This window comes from Calonectris borealis, chromosome 3 (genome assembly GCF_964195595.1).
Source record: "Calonectris borealis chromosome 3, bCalBor7.hap1.2, whole genome shotgun sequence".
Lineage (NCBI taxonomy): Eukaryota > Metazoa > Chordata > Aves > Procellariiformes > Procellariidae > Calonectris > Calonectris borealis.
Window position 1 is genome coordinate 76161809 of NC_134314.1, and position 19975 is coordinate 76181783.

At 37.1% G+C, this 19975-nt stretch overlaps 1 protein-coding gene across 2 annotated transcripts in view; it reads right to left on the reverse strand.

The window, feature by feature from the left end:
• WTAP (WT1 associated protein) overlaps positions 1-19975 on the reverse strand; it is a 29548-nt gene that overhangs the window by 6323 nt on the left and 3250 nt on the right. The window contains exons 2-7 of one of the 2 annotated variants that reach the window (XR_012673046.1): positions 19051-19088; positions 18905-18960; positions 11626-11684; positions 9540-9667; positions 1827-2005; positions 1052-1615 (exon numbers count right to left, since the gene is read on the reverse strand). Coding sequence is in view for 1 of the 2 variants with exons in the window: in XM_075146249.1 (XP_075002350.1) it covers positions 1827-2005; positions 9540-9667; positions 11626-11684; positions 18905-18960; positions 19051-19080 (452 nt within the window). In the remaining variant the exon portion in view is untranslated. The remainder of the gene's footprint in view (positions 1-1051; positions 1616-1826; positions 2006-9539; positions 9668-11625; positions 11685-18904; positions 18961-19050; positions 19089-19975) is intronic. The other variant, XM_075146249.1, reaches the window with a different exon arrangement.

Below are 19975 nucleotides of genomic sequence, written 5' to 3' on the forward strand. Positions count from 1 at the left end.
TAACAATTTATTAATGCAAGTCTTACCTCTGTTTTGATGCTAGATCATTAAAATCTTAGATACTGCTATAGTAAAATCATTCCAGATGTATCCCTTTTAAAAAGGTAAAGTTTTTCTGTAGGTTTTTCTTTTGCTGTTAAGTCATTACTCATGCAAAAAAAATAAACCTGCGAAGTACACTACTCTTCGATCCCATATCATCTGAAGCACAAACAGTTAAGATACTTCTGAGTTAATATACTTCTGAGTTAAAAAATACGCAATGCCATCTTAATAAAAGTCATCAAAACAGTTAGAATACATCACCTTCTGTGTCAGCTGGATACCTTTTTTTTTTTTTAATTTAAAATTGAATTTTCTAGGATCAGACTGAGTCATAAAATGTTGCCCAACTGTTTTGAAAATAAAAATCTCAGATTACTAAATAGAACTCAATTCGCTAAGGAAAAAAATAAACACATAAATGCTATATCAAATCTGTATTTCGCTTTACACACCTCAGACATGCACTCCCACCTGTCCCGGATTGCTACTCTTACAAGTAACTTGGGACAACAGAACAGAGGCATCAATAGAGTAGCAAAGGCTCCTTCACTGATTCCACCGAGGAAAATGCATGCATTTACGTTTTTTTGGTTTGTTAAAATACTGACTTTGTTTTCAGAGAACGAGACAATGCAGAAATAACAACCTGTTCAATTCTCGTTCATCCCAGGAGTTTCACAATACAACAGTATAACCAGCAGTGTTCCTTGAACTATGTATTACAACTATTTCAAGGCACATTTTATATAGAAGTGCAATACAAAAAAACCCCAGGTGTACAAAGGAATAAAAACACCCCACCAACACTGAAGACAGATGCCATCGTGTGCCTTCTGTATTGAGCATTTGAAATCAGTTCTTAGTATAGAAGATTGAAAAATTCTCATTTCTGCATGTAAACATGCAGCGAAATACTTATCACAACCAGTTTTTCTTATACATGCTAGTTGTGATCAAATATATATTGCTTCCAACAATTTTAAACCTGCAATTAGATAGAACGTACATTTTCGTACAGTCCTAATTTTGAGGCGTCCACAGTATTACCAACCATCCAGAAAACAGTTCATTATTTAGCAACATTGACTTAAGGCTCCGTCAAGTGCTAGAGAGCCCAAAGGCTAAACAGTCAAATGTGTACACTACCACTGTTGTGATATCAAATAGCACTCTCACGGCTATTCAAAACTGGTTAGCAAGTAAACTCTTTAACGCAAAATTCACCTCATCGAGTTTTGACCCAGCAGTTCAGTGAACAAGCAGGAAGTCCACAGTCTTATTGGCAAAACTGACTTACAGTGTCTCTAAGTCACTAGGCTCAAGGTTAAGAGCGAAGCATATTCCACTTCTACATTTTACGGGAATTTTACATGTTCAATTCATGATTTATAATCTCTAGGTTCTCTCTCCTCCAAACTGTCTGTAGACACAGTGTGCCACAGACTTAAGACTTCTGTTTCTCCCTCTATTTTCTTCAAATAGAACAATTTTGCAAATGTCTACATGTTCTAGAAAAGATTTTTTTTCGAAGATGGCCATTTCTTCAGAATAGTCCGACGCCGTCAGGCCTCTGAAGCAAAGGGGGAGAAAAAAGCTGAAACACAAGGTTCATCTGGTAAGTTTTACATTAAGCATTACAAGCTGGACAGTATAAAAATGTGGCTTTTGCCTCAAAACGTCTGAGTCTTGGTGTGGAAACGAGTACTTGGCTGTCCCACCATAGCATTCTCGTAGTGGGACTGTCAGGGAAGTCTTGACTGGGGAGTATTTGTTTTGTTTACCTATCAGGCGTAAATTTCCAGGCACTCAGTTCATTTTGGGCTTGTTCCAGTTTGTCTTTAGTCTGTTCCAGTTCACCTTTCATTTTTAGGAAAAACAAGTTGATGGCTGGGTCCACCATTGTTGATCTCAGTTGGGCAACACTAGGCTGCTGGACTTGCTTGAGGTACTGAATCTGATTCTGCATAAAATAAGAAAAAAGACTGTTATTTATACAATATTAAATAAAACTTTAAAGTCATTTATATACAAATAAAAACAGTTATTTCAAAGATAACATCGAGGAAGCTTGCCTTCTTTCAACACTGTAACCTGAAAAAGGCAGGATAAAAATCACTTTTGCCCACCTGCACCCTATCAATGTGCGTATTCACCCAATCCCCCATCCTATCACCTGCCAAGCTTAAACTTTCAAGGCCAATTTTTTTTCCCCTCTCTCTGCTTCAAATTGTTTTCTACATGTCAGTTTACATTTACCAAAGCAATGATCGGAGCATTATAATTCTTCCTTTCTTTTATATCTGCCTGTAGTCTTTTTTTTGGGGGGGAAAAAAGTATATACAAAGAGTTATCTGCTTAAAACAGATCGCTAATTTCCATGTAACTTCAGTAAAAGTTATTATGGAACATTACAGCTAATATTAATACATAATATTTTTAAACAACTACTAAAAAAGTTTTTACAAACGTTTAAGTTTCTTGCGATAGGCACTTATGATGCAAGTTTGCATGTTTATTTTTTAAACAAAATAATTTAGAAATATTAATATCAGCTGAACAGATTTTGGTTGGATTTGATTCTCTTGCAATAACCACAACCCAAAAGATCTACCATGTTATAATTTCTAACCCAGAAGACTTACAATACAATCAAAATTTCAGAAGGAGTAACTGTGAGAGGATTCCTTTTAAATACAGCATTCATTAGTCAAAACTTGTATGTATTTAAATAGGATTAATGTTTTTGAAAGTTTCTTGTATTTTAATCCCATCACAACAATCTTAAAATGTACTAAACAGTACATGTTTAGAATCCAGCTAATCACTAAAATCACATCAGCCTACACAGAGAGTGTTCATTCTTAAGTTCAATTTATTATGCTCCCTGTATCATACACATTTCTTCATCAGCAAGAGGTGAACAAAATTACATGAGATTAAAAAACAAACATTAATTGAAAGTCGGGAGTTTTGCCTCCTGCTGCACACACAACCCTGCAATCAGACTTCATAGCAACAGAACTTCACTGACAAACAGTACAAGGCATCACCAGCAAAATCCCTCCGCACTTTGCTTTACTTGGGACAAGCAGCACAGCCAAAAGCACTGTCAGTTTAACCACTGGGATCGAGTGCACCCTCAGCAAGTTTGCAGGTGACACCAAGCTGAGTGGTGCAGTCAACACACCTGAGCGATGAGATGTCATCCAGAGGGACCTGGACAAGCTCAAGAAGTGGGCCCATGTGAACCTCATGACGTTCAACAAGGCCAAGTGCAGCGTCCTGTACCTGGGTCGGGGCAACCCCCAGTATCAATACAGGCTGGGGGATGAAGGGATTGAGAGCAGCCCTGCCAAGAAGGACGTGGGGATACTGCTAGACGAAAAGCTGCACATGAGCCAGCAATGTGCACTTGCAGCCCAGAAGCCAACTGTATCCTGGGCTGCATCAAAGGAAGCGTGGCCAGCAGGTCAAGGGAGGTGATTCTGCCCCTTTACTCTGCTCTTGTGAGATCCCACCTGCAGTACTGCGTCCGGCTCTGGAACGCTCAGCACAAGAAAGACATGGAGCAGGTCTAGAGGAGGGCCACAAAAATGATCAGGGGCATGGAATGCCTCTCCTATGAGGACAGGCTGAGAGGGTTGGGGTTATTCAGCCTGGAGAAGAGAAGGCTTCGGGGAGACCTTATCGTGGCCTTTCAGAAAGATGGGGACAGACTTTTTAGCAGGGCCTGTTGTGATAGGACAAGGGGTAATGGTTTTAAACTAAAAGAGGGTAGATTTAGACTAGATATAAGGAAGAAATTTTTCACAATGAGGGTGGTGAAACACTGGAACAGGTTGCCCAGAGAGGTGGTAGATGCCCCATCCCTGGAAACATTCAAGGTCAGGTTGGAAGGGGCTCTGAGCAACCTGATCTAGTTGAAGATGCCCCTGCTCATTGCAGGGGCGTTGGACTAGATGACCTTTAAAGGTCCCTTCCAAACCAAACTATTGTATGATTCTGAAATTTTCCTGTATATAGTTACTGTGTTACGGGGTCTTTACGCAGCAATGGTGAAGAGAAAGTGTAAGTACAAACGTTTAATTTACCTTAAAAATGTGCAGTGGTGACCTCAGTCACTTCTTGATTGAGGACAACATATGTTTTAATTTATTTATTGTTAAGTAGCAACAATTCTTGCATTTTATTTCAACTAAGTGATTTCAAAGTTATTGAAATAACTGAAATATTTCCATTGACTTCACATTAATCTGATATGATCAAAATAAAAATATTTAGCTACTTACAAAAAAAAATTGAAAGAATCATCATATTTTAAGTTTCAAATAGACAAACTTTTCTGTGTCCAGAAAGAAATATAGATAAATAAAGCACTGCATTAAAATATTTTCAAGAAATAAAGGACTCAAGAACCCACTTACAAGCATTACTTAGAAACAGAAAGTCCAAATTAAGATTATCCTAACATTTCTTAGATGGCATTTTACCCCCACAGGTCCTTTGCCTCACTGAATGCACAAAATGTTGCTCACTGAATAAAGATCAATCTAATTTATTGTTATTGATATATCTTTTCTATCCACTCAACTTTTTGACGCTTGCACTACTGGAAGTATTTCAACAACCTGTCAATTCTTTGTGAGGGCTAGCTCTAGTAGAGGGTGAAATGGCTAGTTTAACAGATGTCTGCACACATACAGACACTCCAGCTGGCAACGTATTCCAGGAATATAATTATGCTACAGCAACATGGTTCCCAACCTATTTTTAGACAGGCATCATTGATGAAAAAAAAAGACCACGTTCCTTGTCTTACCTAGGCCCAACTCCCTCCCTCTTCTACTGCCAGTCTAAGAACTGTAACATATTCCTTGGATGAGTAGCACAAAGAATTGCCGCCACCTGCTCCTCACTCATGCCAGAAATGCACTAAAACACTCAAGAGGACCCAGCTGATTCTGTGCAATGTCAGTTACTTAACAGTCTCATGTGGGTATCTCTACCTTATGCTCCTAGGCCAACCAGAGAGCACTTGCATAAGCTCCACATAACACCTCAGCTGTCATTCCTAAAACAGTAGCATAGAAAGAATTTACTTACTTGAGCTGAACAACCCTTGCTCATTCCCTCCCCAAACTTAAAGACCCCATTTTTCCAACTCAAATTTTCTCCATGCCTCCACCAGTGCTTTCTCCAGTTGTAACTTCACAGTTCTCACCTGTCAGGCTTTTCATCCACCCAGATCTAGCAACCTTTCCCCAATATGACCTGCTCCCAAAGCAAGCCCATACCTCTTAACCCTTCTGCCTACTTCCTTATTCCATTCTTCTTCCTGCTTAGCCAGTCCAAGCCCCTCCCTCTAACCACTCCTCTGGTATGTCTCTCCTCCCGTTGATATTCCAGGTAGTAAGGGGTGGGGAGCAGAAGACTTTGCCTGCATTCAGGACCAACTTCAGATTAGAGCTGAATATACAGGAATAGTCATGTCCAATGCCAGAGCCCAGGACGTATCCACTCTAACACCTGAAACACCCACTGGCTGTTCATATTCCCAAATGTGAAAGCACACACTAGCTAGTATTTTTCAAAAGCCCGTCAGATGGACAAATAGGGATGAATTTTCGCAAACAGAATAAAAACCTTGGTATCAGCTTTCCCTCTGCTCTAACCCAAGGCAGGAGAACACTGAAAGTAGTCTATTTAGAGGACATCAGGCTGTGTGGGGTTTTGTTTGGGTGGATTTTTTTTTTTTTTTAAGACAGACAATAACATTTTCAACCCCTCTGCTTCTCACATATTCTTCAAAACAGTTGAATCCTTTCAGCTGAAGTTGTCCAAAGACATCCCCAAAGAACAGACCCTCTGACATGAAGAATTTAACAGAACAGAATACAGGTGCTTAACAGAAAATGTAAGCAATCTAAATAAGTACAACTATACATCCTTCTTATAGAGAAGGAGTAGGAGGGAAGAAACTGTATAATGAAGAAGAGATAAAACACAACAGAGCTGTAACTTAAACCACAAGTAGGTTAAGAGTAATGACTATTTAGGTACTATAGTCCAACTGCACCCACAAGAAGCTTCCACTCATTGTTATCTGTTCCATGGAAAACCTATTTCAGCAAGTAGCAAGTATTTCCAAATGCCTTTCTGCTTATTAACCTACAGTAGCTGTGCAGTAGCTTGGGAGGGGGTTAAGGCCTTCCCCTGAAGTTGCAATAAATTCATCACCACCTCTGCCAGAAATAAAGCTTGATGTAGAAACAGTAGCCAATACCTCAACCTGCACTTCCCTAACAGCAGCAACCCCTTTTAGGGGGTTGTTTCTGCTAGGGGAAAGGTAGCTCAAGGCTGCTGCTGACAATAGGGCACATGAGGTATTGAACACCTAAACGTCAATCTAGTCCTTTCATTAGCCACCCTAGACTATACAGAATAAGTCTGCAACACCAGTCAGACTCTCAGTAAGCTCCTAGCTCAAAAGAAACCCATGTATTCTGCTGCTAGACTCGGCACAGAGCACAAGAATGGAGCTATACACTCAACTACCATCTTGTTTCTTCAACAAGTACTGAAACAGAATCAGGACAATGATTTTGCTACTCCTACTCTGACATGTACACCTATACTTTCGAGACGATGACTGGTGACTTTTATAAGCTGAAGTAGGTTTTGTTGTTTTTTATCTTTTTAAAAGAAGGGTACAAATTAAAACAGCAACTAAGACAAAGTCTATCACACCTTATTTTAAAACAGAGCTAGTATACTTTAACTAGCAAAATGTTTTACGCATCAATAATCAGAAAACTCACTTATGTCTTTGTCAACTATTACCATTTGAACATGGTATAGTATTTTTAAGTTTTTATCCATTTAAATTTGCAAGACCTGAATGTGATATGTTTGTAAGTATAAAACATGTCCAAAAATACATTAAGAGTAATATGAACAGTAAGTATTATATGGTAAATATTCGTCTGCAGTTTTCAAGAAGCTTGACACCATTGATGTTCAGTCTTTCTAATTAAGATGTGACAGGAAACATTGAAGGTTTACATATAAATAACTGTCACTGGTACATTTTACCTGTAAATATGGATTATAAAACATTGTTAACTATGCTAAAAATAGAAGTTATTTTATGGACTAATAACTTATCATATGGTGAATAGTTTTTGTTCATTTATGAAATGATTTAGCAACCTATAGCTTAGCTTTGCATCTCATCAAACATGATTTATTTTGCTACTGTTACTTTACTGGAAAAATACTATCTAATAATACAAAGCCAAGTAGTCCTCCAGAACTTCTTGAAACTATGTACATTTAAACTTGGAAACACTTCAAGGTGCCAATGCCTCTATTACAGCTTTTACCCCCCCTTCTTCAAGGATGCATCTTCCTACCTATAAGCCACCTGGGGGTAGGGGTGGGGCGTTTGGTTTTTGTTTCTTTTTGGTGCATTGCATCGTGTTCCCCCCCCCCCTTTTTTTTTCAAGTACACTGAAATCAATAAAAGCTCTTCAGAAGTTCTTCTACACAGATATTCCGGAAAGCCTATGCATCACAACTATAAACATCTATAACAAAATACAGCCAAAAATCCTATAGTCTTCATGATCTTGTCAAAACTCATAGTCTTAAATACTTGAAATTTTTGTCTAACTTATTCTTTTAGAAATAGGGAGGAAGAAAGGTAAAAATAGTACACACAAATTTGGTTTTGGTGAAAAGCTTACATTTCTTTTTATTTTTTTTTTTAGTATTTATTGCTTCAGCTATATGCTCAGAAGTTCAAAAGAAAAAAGCTCCTATTACTGCTGTTCCTCACAGCAGAATTTATCAGTAAAACTAACAAAAGAAGCAGGATCAATATAGTAGTCTTACTACTAGGGAAGTCTTGCAGTATAGTACCAGAACAGATCTTCATTAGCATCCTGGGCTGCCTTAGGAGGAGTGCTGCCAACAGGTCGAGGGAGGTGATCCTTCCTCTCCGCTCGGCACTGGTGAGACATCTGAAGTACTGGGTCCAGTTCTGGGCTCCCCAGAACAAGAGAGACATGGACATATTAGGGTGAGGCCAACGAAGGGCCATGAAGATGATTAAGGGGTTGGAGCATCTGACATACAAGCAGAGGCTGTTCAGCCTGGAGAAGAGAAGGCTCAGGGGGATCTTATCAGTGTGCATAAATACCTGATGGGGGGAGTAAAGAAGGCGGAGCCAGGCTCTTCTCAGTGGTGCCCACTGAAAGCACAGAAGGCAATGGACACAAATTGAAGCACAGGGAATTCCATTTAAACATAAGTAAATGCTTTTTGCTGTGAGGGTGCTTGAACACTAGCACAGGTCACCCAGAGAGGTTTTGGAGTCTCCACTCTAGGAGACACTCAAAACCCAACTGTGCACAGTCCCTTCCAACCTCAGTGATTCTGTGACTCATTTTTTGCCACTGCAAAGTAAACTTTACCCCCTTGTTTTTTCTTTTCATACCAGTGCTTACTACAAACTAAAGTCATTTTATGGTCTTAAAGGCAGTGAAAATAATGTGTACAGAGTTAAGCATCACACTACTATACCTGACAGCTCTGAAAACCTACAGGAAAAAAGAAAGGAAGGCTAGAAGAAAATAACAGAGGAAAGCTACAAGTTATTAGTTTTGCACAGAGCTTGTATTTTTCATAAAAGAAGCTCTCAGGAGTATGTTACACAAACTAGCAGTAAGAAGTTTTTTTACAATCTTCTCTCAGGAACTGCCAAATTAAAGCAGCAGGTGAAAATTATGTTAAGAAGGTAATCCAAAAAAAGATCAAAAGTCCAAAAGTGACAGAAAGTAGTTTCAAGAAACCAAAATGAAACACAGAAGAAAAAGTCACAGAAAGCCCACAGAAATAAAGGAGAGAGAAACAGAAACAACCACAAAAAAGGTATTCAGTACAAAGAACATTACAAACCCCAAGAAGCAGATCTGCCAAATTTCAAAAGCCCTGCCTCTGAAAAAGTCAGTAGCTCTTTCCCCTACCTAGCCAAATGGATGCAGAAGCTTACAAATACCTTGTTATCCAAATCCAATGTAAATATCAGCCTAAAACCTCCTAAATGAAACTTGGTAAACTCAATCTATCCTTACGTTTCAATTTGTTCCTGCATCCAGTGATAGTCAGAAGTAACATTTTTGGTAAATATGCACAGTTGATAAATGCTAGAAGAAAGTAAGCACAGCTCATGCAAGGATTAGCTTGGTTCTGAAGCAAAAGTCCTTCCAAGCACAACTGCTGCTGAAAAATCAACTGAAATAACCAATATTAAAAAAGCAAACTTTAAGGAATTATCTTTACTAGGTTCAGTGAAAATTTAAGTGCCCTGCCATTTCTTTCAGCACAGAAAATGGGATGCCATAGATATACAAAAAACATAGCACATGGGTACTGGCTCAAAAGCTGATATTCCTGTAACAGTCTGAAAACACTTATCCTCTCTAAATACTTACAGTACACTCTTGCATCTCCTGTTCCTTAGTTGCCAGCCTCATCACCAGAATATTTTCTCTTCGGGCAGACTCTTGCTGTTGCTGTTTCAGCTTCTCTTCAGATTCTCTCAATCCCGTCACATCATTAGCTAATACAAGTAATAAAACACAAAAAGCACATGTTTTATAGCATCCTCTCATGAACAGTTTTTAAAGACAGCTAAAAGACTCTGAAAACCAAATTCATAAACAACAGAAGAGCTAAATAAATAAGCATGACTATAATAAGCATAATAAGCATAAATAAGAAAAATAAAATATCATTAAGTATTAGAAAAGCTTGACAAGTTGGTTTTAAATACATCTTTCTGATCTTTTTTACAATCTTCTCTCAGGAACTGCCAAATTAAAGCAGCAGGTGAAAATTATGTTAAGAATGACTATAATAAGCATATATGACTATAATAAGCATAATAAGCATAAATAAGAAAAATAAAATATCATTAAGTATTAGAAAAGCTTGACAAGTTGGTTTTAAATACATCTTTCTGATCCTTCCTTAAGGCTGACTGAAGTTTTGAAAATGTTTCCATGTTTATATAGGAAATAACTTTTAAATTGCTGGCTTAACCAACTACTACTACAACTTGCAGTCTGAAACTCGGGAAGTTGGAACTGCCCTGCTATCTATAAGAAATGTTGAGGCCAGAGTGGGGCAGGGGGGAAGTCTACACTCTGGCAAAAAACAATCCGCAGTCTGTACAACAGTGCCGTTTGTGGTCTATCCTCAGACTGGTCTCAACACTCCATGAGTAAACAGTAAGACACTAAAGAACTTCAGAAATGGCAGTTCAGTCGCAACTAGAAGAATTCTTCTGATCCATGAATATTTATGAAAGTTTATATATGAAATATGAGAGAAAGCAGCACAGCACATTTGCAAATGACTCGTGCAAGCAGCCTGATACAAACAGTATACATTCACTCTACTACGTGTCACATATAAAATGATGAAAAATCTTAATTATTCCAATTTTCATTTTTTCTAATTACTTGAGAATGATCGCATGTAAATGTAAACTAAAACATCACAAATTGCTTCAGGACAATTTTTTCTAAATAATTCTTTGCAGATAATTCACTAATACTGGTTACTACAACCTGTATTAGTTTCTAAAATTGAGAAACTGGGAACATTAAAACAACTTATTTATCTATGTTATGACAGTTTGAGATTAGAATGAAATCAACTGCTTATATTTGCTATATTTCAGTCTGTCCAAAACTCAAATATTACAGGGTGGCAGCATAAGAGGGATGTAACAACAGAGAAAAGAGAGAGGATATCCATTTGGACTGACAGAAAAAAACCCTTCAAACTCAGTGGTACTAAGCCTGTAAGTATTTAGACTGAAAAGGTGAGCGGAAAACAGGAAAGAGCCCATCTCCAGCTGCCAACACAATTTTTAAAAGTGACTTAGGATTGGTGATTCAGTCACTTCCAGAACGTATCCAGCTTTTCTCATTTGCGAGTAGGATGTTTTTCCTATATTCTCTTGTGAAAGACTCAACTGCAGACCAAGTTTTAAAGACCACATAAGACTGACATTCAAATAGTTAATGTGCCTAATCAGATCAAACATTATTTGGGGACTGATTTTAGACCTTTACCTCTACAAACTATTCCCCCTCCCATGTGGTTTACAATCCTGTAAGACTACTGAAAACACAAATATTCATGGAGTATTTTGGTAGAGAATAACATTTCCTTTCTAACAGAAAAGTCATGAAAACACACCTATTTGTGGGGTTATGTTTTGGGACTTTTCCCCCCTAGCAGTCTGGGTACAGATGGTCCTACACACACAAAAATAGACTTTTCAGAAGCTGTGTAAAATCTACAAAGGAAAATAAGTGGCTGAGAAAGTTGGGAAATGCTGAAAACTTACACTAGAAAAAACAGGGATTGTTTTCCGGACAAAAAACTGACATATAGATGATTATCTCTTATTTCTAACAGTTTTAGAAAGCACAGACATTACTTGCACACTCTGCTTTATACAAACATTCAGGTAACTTGTACCATTTTGAAACTTGGCTAACTTACAATTAAGGTCTGTGTACTTGCCCTCCAGAGCTTGCACGTATGCTTCATACTGTTTCCACCTATTGCAGAGATGAAGAGAAAGAAGAATTTTCTGAGGCTCAGTTTATTAAATCAAGGCATCTCATTTCTAAACTTTCAGAGTATACATTTATACCATAATCAGAAAATGTCAAGAGGGAATTACACAATTGGAAAAAAGTCAATTCCAGTTTTAAAAATGGGCCTTTTAATCATGGAAATAGTTAAATCCACTTTGAATCTCAAAAGGCTAAAAAGGTAGCTGTGCGTTACAGCACTTAAAATTGACATCTTAAAACTTACTGTAATGTTTTCGACAAGCATTGCAATCAAACACTTACTAATTAGTTATCTGTGTAAAGTACTTAAGATACATCTCATTCTCAAAGCAGAACAATTCAAACAAAATTCTGTAACAGAAACCATAATACAAAGACAAGATCAAGTCTGTTACCAAGTGAACAAGACGACAAGCAGAAACGTATTACAATATACTAGAATTCAGTCTAGGTTAAGTAGTTATACCAGCTCATTCAAACCAAGACCATACTCTGATTATATTCATCAACCAGAAACCAAACAGTTTAATAACTCTTTTAAGGCATGTTATTTAAGCACTTAATCCACAGTCAGAAAACCTCATACTTAAAAACAACATTGCATCTGATACAAACCGTCAAATCAATACCAAATACAACTCTGCAGTAAAGCTTAGCACAACACGCCTCACCAAAGTTCACAGGATGACGTTTCAGGGATTTTTTGTTTGTTTTTAAAGAAGTACTTTGCTTCTATCTATGCATCTTCCTCACAATGGTACAATTCCACATTATGAAACAAATTCATCTAACAGCTTACCACTACAGAAGGGGAAGGTTTCTGTTCCCTCCTCCCAACTACCCTTTCTCCCTGCCACCTATTTTATGCCAGACTCAACGTAACTGCTCTATTTTAACTCCCTAACCTACTACACCACTACCTCAATTAAAACTATAAAATCTAACTCTAGATCATTTTTGACCATTTAGTGAATTCAAACAGCTTCTTAAAGAGTCTAAAAAGCATCAGATCTGTAACACCAAGTGAGATCACATCACTGGGAAAAGCAAAAGTAAGCACAAGATTTCTTCCTCCTAGCAGCAACAAAGTTTTGCATCTCTTCAGCTGAACATGAAATCACCATTAATTAATCCTCTTAAGCTCTGTAGAAGAGAGCAGTTGTATTCCCACTTAACTCTTAAACTTATCTCTCTGCTCTAACAAGAACATTGTTAGAAACAAAAGTTTCACTGTTTGACCACTAGAAGTTCTATGTTAGTTCAGGAGATTTCAATCCCCTAAAAGTAAAAATGAAACAGTCTACTAAATAGCAAACCCGGAAAGAACGAACCTAATTTTTACACGAAAGAATTACATGAAATAAAAAGAGTTGGTCTTCAAATACAGCTGCAGAATTACTTGATTTCTAGGTTATATCACACACACACACACACCGTGCCCCGATAACAGGAGCTATACAAAGAGCAAGTGAAATTAAGACCTGAAACACAAGGTTAAATAGATGTGACAGACCACCACCAGAAAACAAAAAAACCACATAGCCTATGGTCTACCAAGAACATTGGAGATAATACCTCTAAGTCACCTCTCAACAATTGCTACTGTTTAAGCAAGAACTGAATTCCTGGAAAAGAAAACCCAGAAGTGCGCTAGCCATGTCACAGACTTTTGAAGTCACGTGCCTGCCAAATCTTCTAGAAACATGACTCTTCAGACATAACGTTTTGGCAAAAACCTGGCGAAGACTGTTGCAGTTCATCTTCAAGAAAGTTTATGAAATTGTACAGAATAAACTTGTGATCACCACACTGACATACTCAGAGAGAACTCTTCAACAATCAAGCCATCAATTTTAAAACTTGAACTTTTTCTACCACAGTACCTTTAATTTCACACACATGCACTGTCTCAATTTTGCTACAACTACAGAAGATCTCAGAAGCAATTTTTTCTTCTAGCAATTAATCTGGATTTCACATCACTTCAGGCAAACCAGAAAGATAGCAACTATAGAGACAAAAATCATAAGCAGGCTTATTTCACATGATTTAAAAAATTTATTAAAACAGACAATTGAATAGACTAAAAGCATCAAAACAAAAAGTGAAATGAAAGTTTAAAAACATTCACATTAATGAAATAGACCATTCTTATAAATAACTTCAGCTCAGGAAAATAAGCAAATATATGGGTAGGCCCTTACTGAAAGGGGACTGATTCCTTTTCAATCAAACTTGCAGTTGTGATTCTTCATCTGATGTCTATATATTTTTGTAGTGATCTCAGTAATCCTAACATGTCAAAATATTTACTAAATATATCAACAAGACAGTTTCTCAAGAACATTTGTGAAACCAAGTTAAAGGAAGAAAAACAAAGATTTTCTTTTGAGGGACAACTTTGACTAGTTTTAGGTATTTTAAAAACAGTCTATTATGGCCCTGATAATTTTGTTTTCACTTAAGTGTCTATTAACTGACTTAAGACTTTAAACACCTTTTATAATTTCCAAGTTCTCAGTCTTCTCTTGTAGTAACTTTTGTTGTCCATTGCCTTTAATAACCTATTTTGCTAAATACTGTCTTTCCAGCTTATTTCACTCTGATTGTATTCTCTTGTTAACAGTAGTAGCACAGATCATTATTAAGGGAATTAAAATGGAATTCTGATCTTTGAAAAGCTAAAGTTCAAGTTGTAGCTTCTGAAGTTATGCAAAAGAAAATAAAAAGGAAAATAAGGAACTATCACAGAATAAAGCATTTTAAAAAAAGAAGATGCTGAAGATGACTGACAGTATTTTTAGTGCTCCAACTTTGAACATTGCTAACACCTGTCTTTTTATTCCTTCTTCTCTGTTTGTTATGTCTACACTGGTAGAGAAGACCAGATGATACTATGATCAAACAGAACAGGTGTAAAACACTGTATTTCTAGGTCTCGGAAGACTACATGAGTGGTGCTTGAATCTGTAACATCATTCTCTAAATGAACAATTCTCACAGAAAATCTGTTTTTACCTGAACAATAAAAGGGCAATATTTCTAGATGCACAACTTTGGTCTTGCATTGTACAACTGAATCTCCATGCATAACAGTTTTACTTCTATACTTTTTTCAGTAACGTGGACTCCCAGCTGCTGATATGCAAGGCTGAGGTGAGCCTGCATCCCCATTACATGAATCTCACTTGCTAAGTTTTCATACAGAGCTTGAAGGAGGTTACAAAGACAGCAAGTTTGTGGAATGTTGTGATTACGCCTTTGCTCAGTGATGGAATCTCAGCCATGCCATGTTGAAACTAGACAGCAGAAGCTGAGGCTAACCTAGCAGTGGATGTGGCATCACCTAGAAATGCCAGCTACCAAGCACAACTCCAGTACAGTCCAAGGGTTCAGAGCTACAAGTTCTTTTTTTTTTTTAACCAAAAAAAAAAGAAAAAAAAAAAAAAGGCAAGTATGATCTAAAGCCTCCATTAGGCCCTCCTGCTATCAGGAAACAGGTAGGAAAAGTCAACTCACAGATGTCACCATATACCACAGAGTAGGTCTTTATTTCAGATCCAGTTAGAAATTTTAATGCAAACTGTATCCAGAAATATTGTAATTCTCTGCATAAAAACATGCAACTTCCACATAAGACACCAGAGCACATTAAAGACCTCTGGTAAATTGTGAAAGTTTCTATATAAATAGCATTCCTAAAAATTACATCCTTCAAACGTTTTCCAGCTAGCTTGCATTACAAGCCCTTCAGGGAAAAGATTCTTGACCCTAAATACATTCTAAAGTTCAGTAAAAGAAACATGTTCAAAAAAATCAGTAGTGCTACAAACAGAAATATTCCCCCTCCTCCCCCGCAAAAAAATTGTCAGAATTAAAATTTGAAGATTGCTACTAGCACATCTTCAACTACAGGAGGAAAGCATTTCCCCCGGGAAACTTTTTTGCCTTACTTGAAGATGATACATCCCTTCTACCAGGTTTCATCTACATATAATACCTGCATTAGTTTAAACTTTTTTTAACAGACATAGGTAAAATCAACACTTACAGTGACATGAAAATCCAGTTTTTGGTTAACCTATTTAAGACTTTGCAGATACTTGCAAAAGTTTCTTTAAATAAACCAGTGACTTACAGGAACTTGCTGGCTAGAAGCCTTATGTCTAAAGCCTTTCTTCCCAAGATCCAAGAAAGAGAGCGTTCTCTTCACACTTGTAATCCAAGAGATGCATTGGTCTAAGCAAACTTGAGAGTTGCCTTGACCTCCTTACCCCATATTGCCCCTTCTGGTACATCTGTAGGAGACTCAGGCAGTTTATCAGTGAACTCGAGTGGGTAAAAAGACAAAGGCTAAAAGCCAGCTTTTTTCTCCAATCAGTTTGGTTTCACTCAATATCAGCTCTTGATCTGTTTAGTAGTTCATGTCAGTAAACTGATGGCTAAACAGTGACAATCTGAAGAGCTTCACTGAAGTGCTACTTGGAAAGGCACTAAAGAACAGAGACAGAGCTGTACACAGAACTAGGAATCAGCCCTGAATCCGATTTACATTCAAGGGGTCACTTACAGTGTCACAAGAACTGGAAGATAATTGGGCAGCATTATGTAGGTTAGTTAATTCCCTTCATTCTCTAAAAATATTAAGCAGACTTTAAGACTCCATGGCTTCAAAATACCTCCATAAATACCACTATTCTTCTTGGAGCACCCATTTTTTATGCTGAGCTTTGGGGTTCACTTTTTCCAAGAATAAATAATAAGCCCTTAGTGGGTAGGGCGCACACAGCATTGCACCTAAGCCGTTCCAAAAGTGACTGGCTGTAAGTCCATGTTGACTGAAGTTCAGTAAAAGCACTGTATTTCCTCAGAACTGCTTGTGTAAATCAGGGTGCTTCAGTGTTTTGCAGACTAACTCCTAGGCTAAACAATCACAGCGTTTTACAGACTAACTCCTAGGCTAAACAATCAGGGCAATACTGGTCAGATTTTTAGCTATGATCCAGAGTGCTTTGTTACTGTGTTCCTGGCTCTTCTTTCTTCACAGAAGCTCCTACACAGTCAAGCTAAGTAGCTACTGCATTAAAAAGGGGAGGGGAAAGATGAAGGAGATAAGTACACAGCAACAAGTAATGAGACAAGCAGAAATTCCCAAAAGGCCAGACTGAAAGGCTTCTTGTTGATCCTGCTCACTTTTAATCAACAAAGTTAAAATGAGCAAACCTGAATTATGTACTTCATGGAAAAGAACAGTGAAATTGGGATTCATGGCAGATGAACTGACAAAAAAAGAATTAATATTTTCTACATATGTATTTTATCAGTGCAATTGTACAGCGATGATGATGTATTACCTAAAAGATCAAAAGCAGGTACCACATGTCTGTATCTTAAAAAAGCATTTGCCCCACCAAAGCATGGGCCAAAAAAAATGCATTCCAAATCTTAATTTAAGATAATCCAGTAGTGGTCAACACATGCTTTTCTATGTCTGAAAGTGGTAAAGATGCCTTTGATTAAAATATGATATACATATAACAGTGTTATATTTTACTCCAACCTACAAATGAAGCCAGCAGTTAGCGTAGTAACTGCTACTTTTATGTGAAATCACAATTAAAGGTGAACTTACTATAAATCCATTAAATATGCACCCCATTCAGAGAAAAAACAACAGCATTCATAGGACTGCTTAATACAAGCAAATAAAATGGACACGGCCAAAACAGCATTTAAGTTTCCCCTTCTGGGTATAACAGACAGTTCTCCTTAAACCCATCAAGTGGCCTTTTTGAGAGCAGAAGTTGCTTTGTCTACACTAAGAAGATTCGATAGCAACACATCTGTCATTAGCAAATTCCCTCCTGTCTCTTGATTAACACAGTTTAGCTGCTGACATACTTTACCTCCTTAGGTGTATTTCATCACATTCTTACTTGAATATACGCTTGTCTTGTCTTCTGTGGTGGCAACTAATCATTGCAAGTTACAGAAACGGATTACAATTGGAAGCCTCTTTTTTGTTTTCACACTATCAATCAGAAAGCAAGTTGCACAGAATCTATGCTTTGGTACTTTGACAGGAATTTTATAGCTGGAAGTAAGGGCATAGCTTTACAGACTTAGGAGTTCACTATTCCTGGAGATAATCTTGAGTACAGAAACTTTTATGAAAAGGTTCACAAGGCCTAAAACACTTAACATCAAACAAGCATTTTTTCCTACTGTTTAAATACATTATCCTTTACTATCCAAAAGACTAGATACTCAGAGGAAGCCAGAAACCATTTTTAAACATATGGAGCCAGACTCCCCTGGAAAGAACTGTGACCCCAGAAGTAGCTGGCAGGATAGTTTGCCCAGAAGAGGGAGTAGTTGATCATATACATTAAGTGTTGCACTTGTATCCTCATGTTTCTACACGAGGCAAGTTTACTCTTTGGTCTATGAAACAGCAATATTTAACTTGACATTTAATATTAACATTTAATAATGCTTACAGTGTACAAAAAAACAAGAGCTGAAGTTTACCAAAACACACACACAAACTACTATAGCAGATAAACAGATGACCCACAGATGCCTAGTTTAGTTAGCTCCTTGTTTTCAAATCAGGAAATTTAGGTAATAGAGAGACAAGTGGCTTGGGTTGGTTTCTTTAAGCAGGCAGTCTGTGTGACGGGATTGCCTATTATTTTTTCCATGGTAACACTTAGCTTTCTAAAAAGCAAAGAAGATGGCCAGGCTCTTCTTTATGCAAGTTCTAGGTGATAAAAACCTCATTTTAACATTTTACTGTTAATAGCTGAACATGCTGAGAAGATGACTGTGCAGACTAAGAAAAACTAAAACCTATTGTAGGAGTAAGGAGTTAACATTTTTCTGCTGTTTAAAAATAACTTGCTATCTAGCAAGGAATGCAAGCAACCGTATCTTCTAAAGTTAAAAGTGAAGAAAAACACTCCTACTCACGTATTACAAAATATTGTTCAAGATTTTGTCTCTTTGGAAGGTGTTTCCTCCCAAGCTATACATAAAAATATTTGAGACAAGATGAGAACTTTACAGAAGAGATGTATCATGAAAACGATAAAATAGTTTTTCAGAACAAGGATGCTAAAAACAATGGAAGAGGGAGGTCACACATCTTCCATTAAAAGTTCATTAAAATGTTGAGATGGAAAAACTGCTTTTTACTTTACCTTAGGATGAGCTCGTCTCTAGGTAAAACCTTAAAATCTGCTTCACTAAGGCGAACCTATGGAGCAAAAGGAGAAGCACAACTTTTCAAGCTGTCGTGATGACCTGGGGGGGCGGGAGGGAAAGTCACAAGTATTTTTAAACATACCTTCTTTGGGAGAGGTTCTTCATTCGTCATTGTGAACTCTGAAGGAGGAGGAAAAAAAAGTTTTATTTAGTGTAGTCACTACTGTACATGAACTAGTCAGAAACTTGTACTTCTAGCCTTTTTTTTTTTAATTTACAATATCAAGACTACTGAAATATTGGTTCCACACAATGCAGAACCAGAGTACAAAACAACACTATGACAAATTTGCTGCTGTAACCTAGATACAAAGTCGGATGCATTTTTTCTAAAAATTAACCAAAACTTTCTTTAGATTTCTAAAGCCTATCAGTAATCAATTCTTCCTACTTAACTAAGCAAAACCACCCAACTTTGTCCATATTTATTTAGATCAAACTGATGTTTCGTATGTGCCTACATCTATTTAACATTGTATTTTACGAGGTAGAGGATAATCAGGGTTTAGGGAAAGCAATTTATACTACTACTTCAGTATCTCTGTGGAATAAAAGTAAATAATTCATGAATATTACCACTAATGTTTGGGTTATGTCAAAACATGTTCTTCCAAGTACTTATTCTCTTACTTTTAAGATTCTGATAAACAGGAAGTATTAAGCAGTTATTTTAAAATCCTTGTGAATATTTTTAGGAAAAGTAAGACGTCAAATGAACTGCTTCGATACACCGTCAAATTCAGTTCCTCTTGTGTGTATGTAGCATAACAGGATTGCATTGTGCTAGGTTAAATATTCACACTGCCTTGAGTTACAGGACATGCTTCCTTACCTCAAAAGGATAATACACAGTATTTTCTATAACTATGATTATATGAAAAATATTGAGTCTGCAAAGATTATAAGTACACAAATGACAATGAATGCAAGGTTTGCTAGAGGCATGCATCTCTGCAATATGCTTTCCAACAGAAAGGTTGCATACAATATTAAGATTCCCCAAGCTT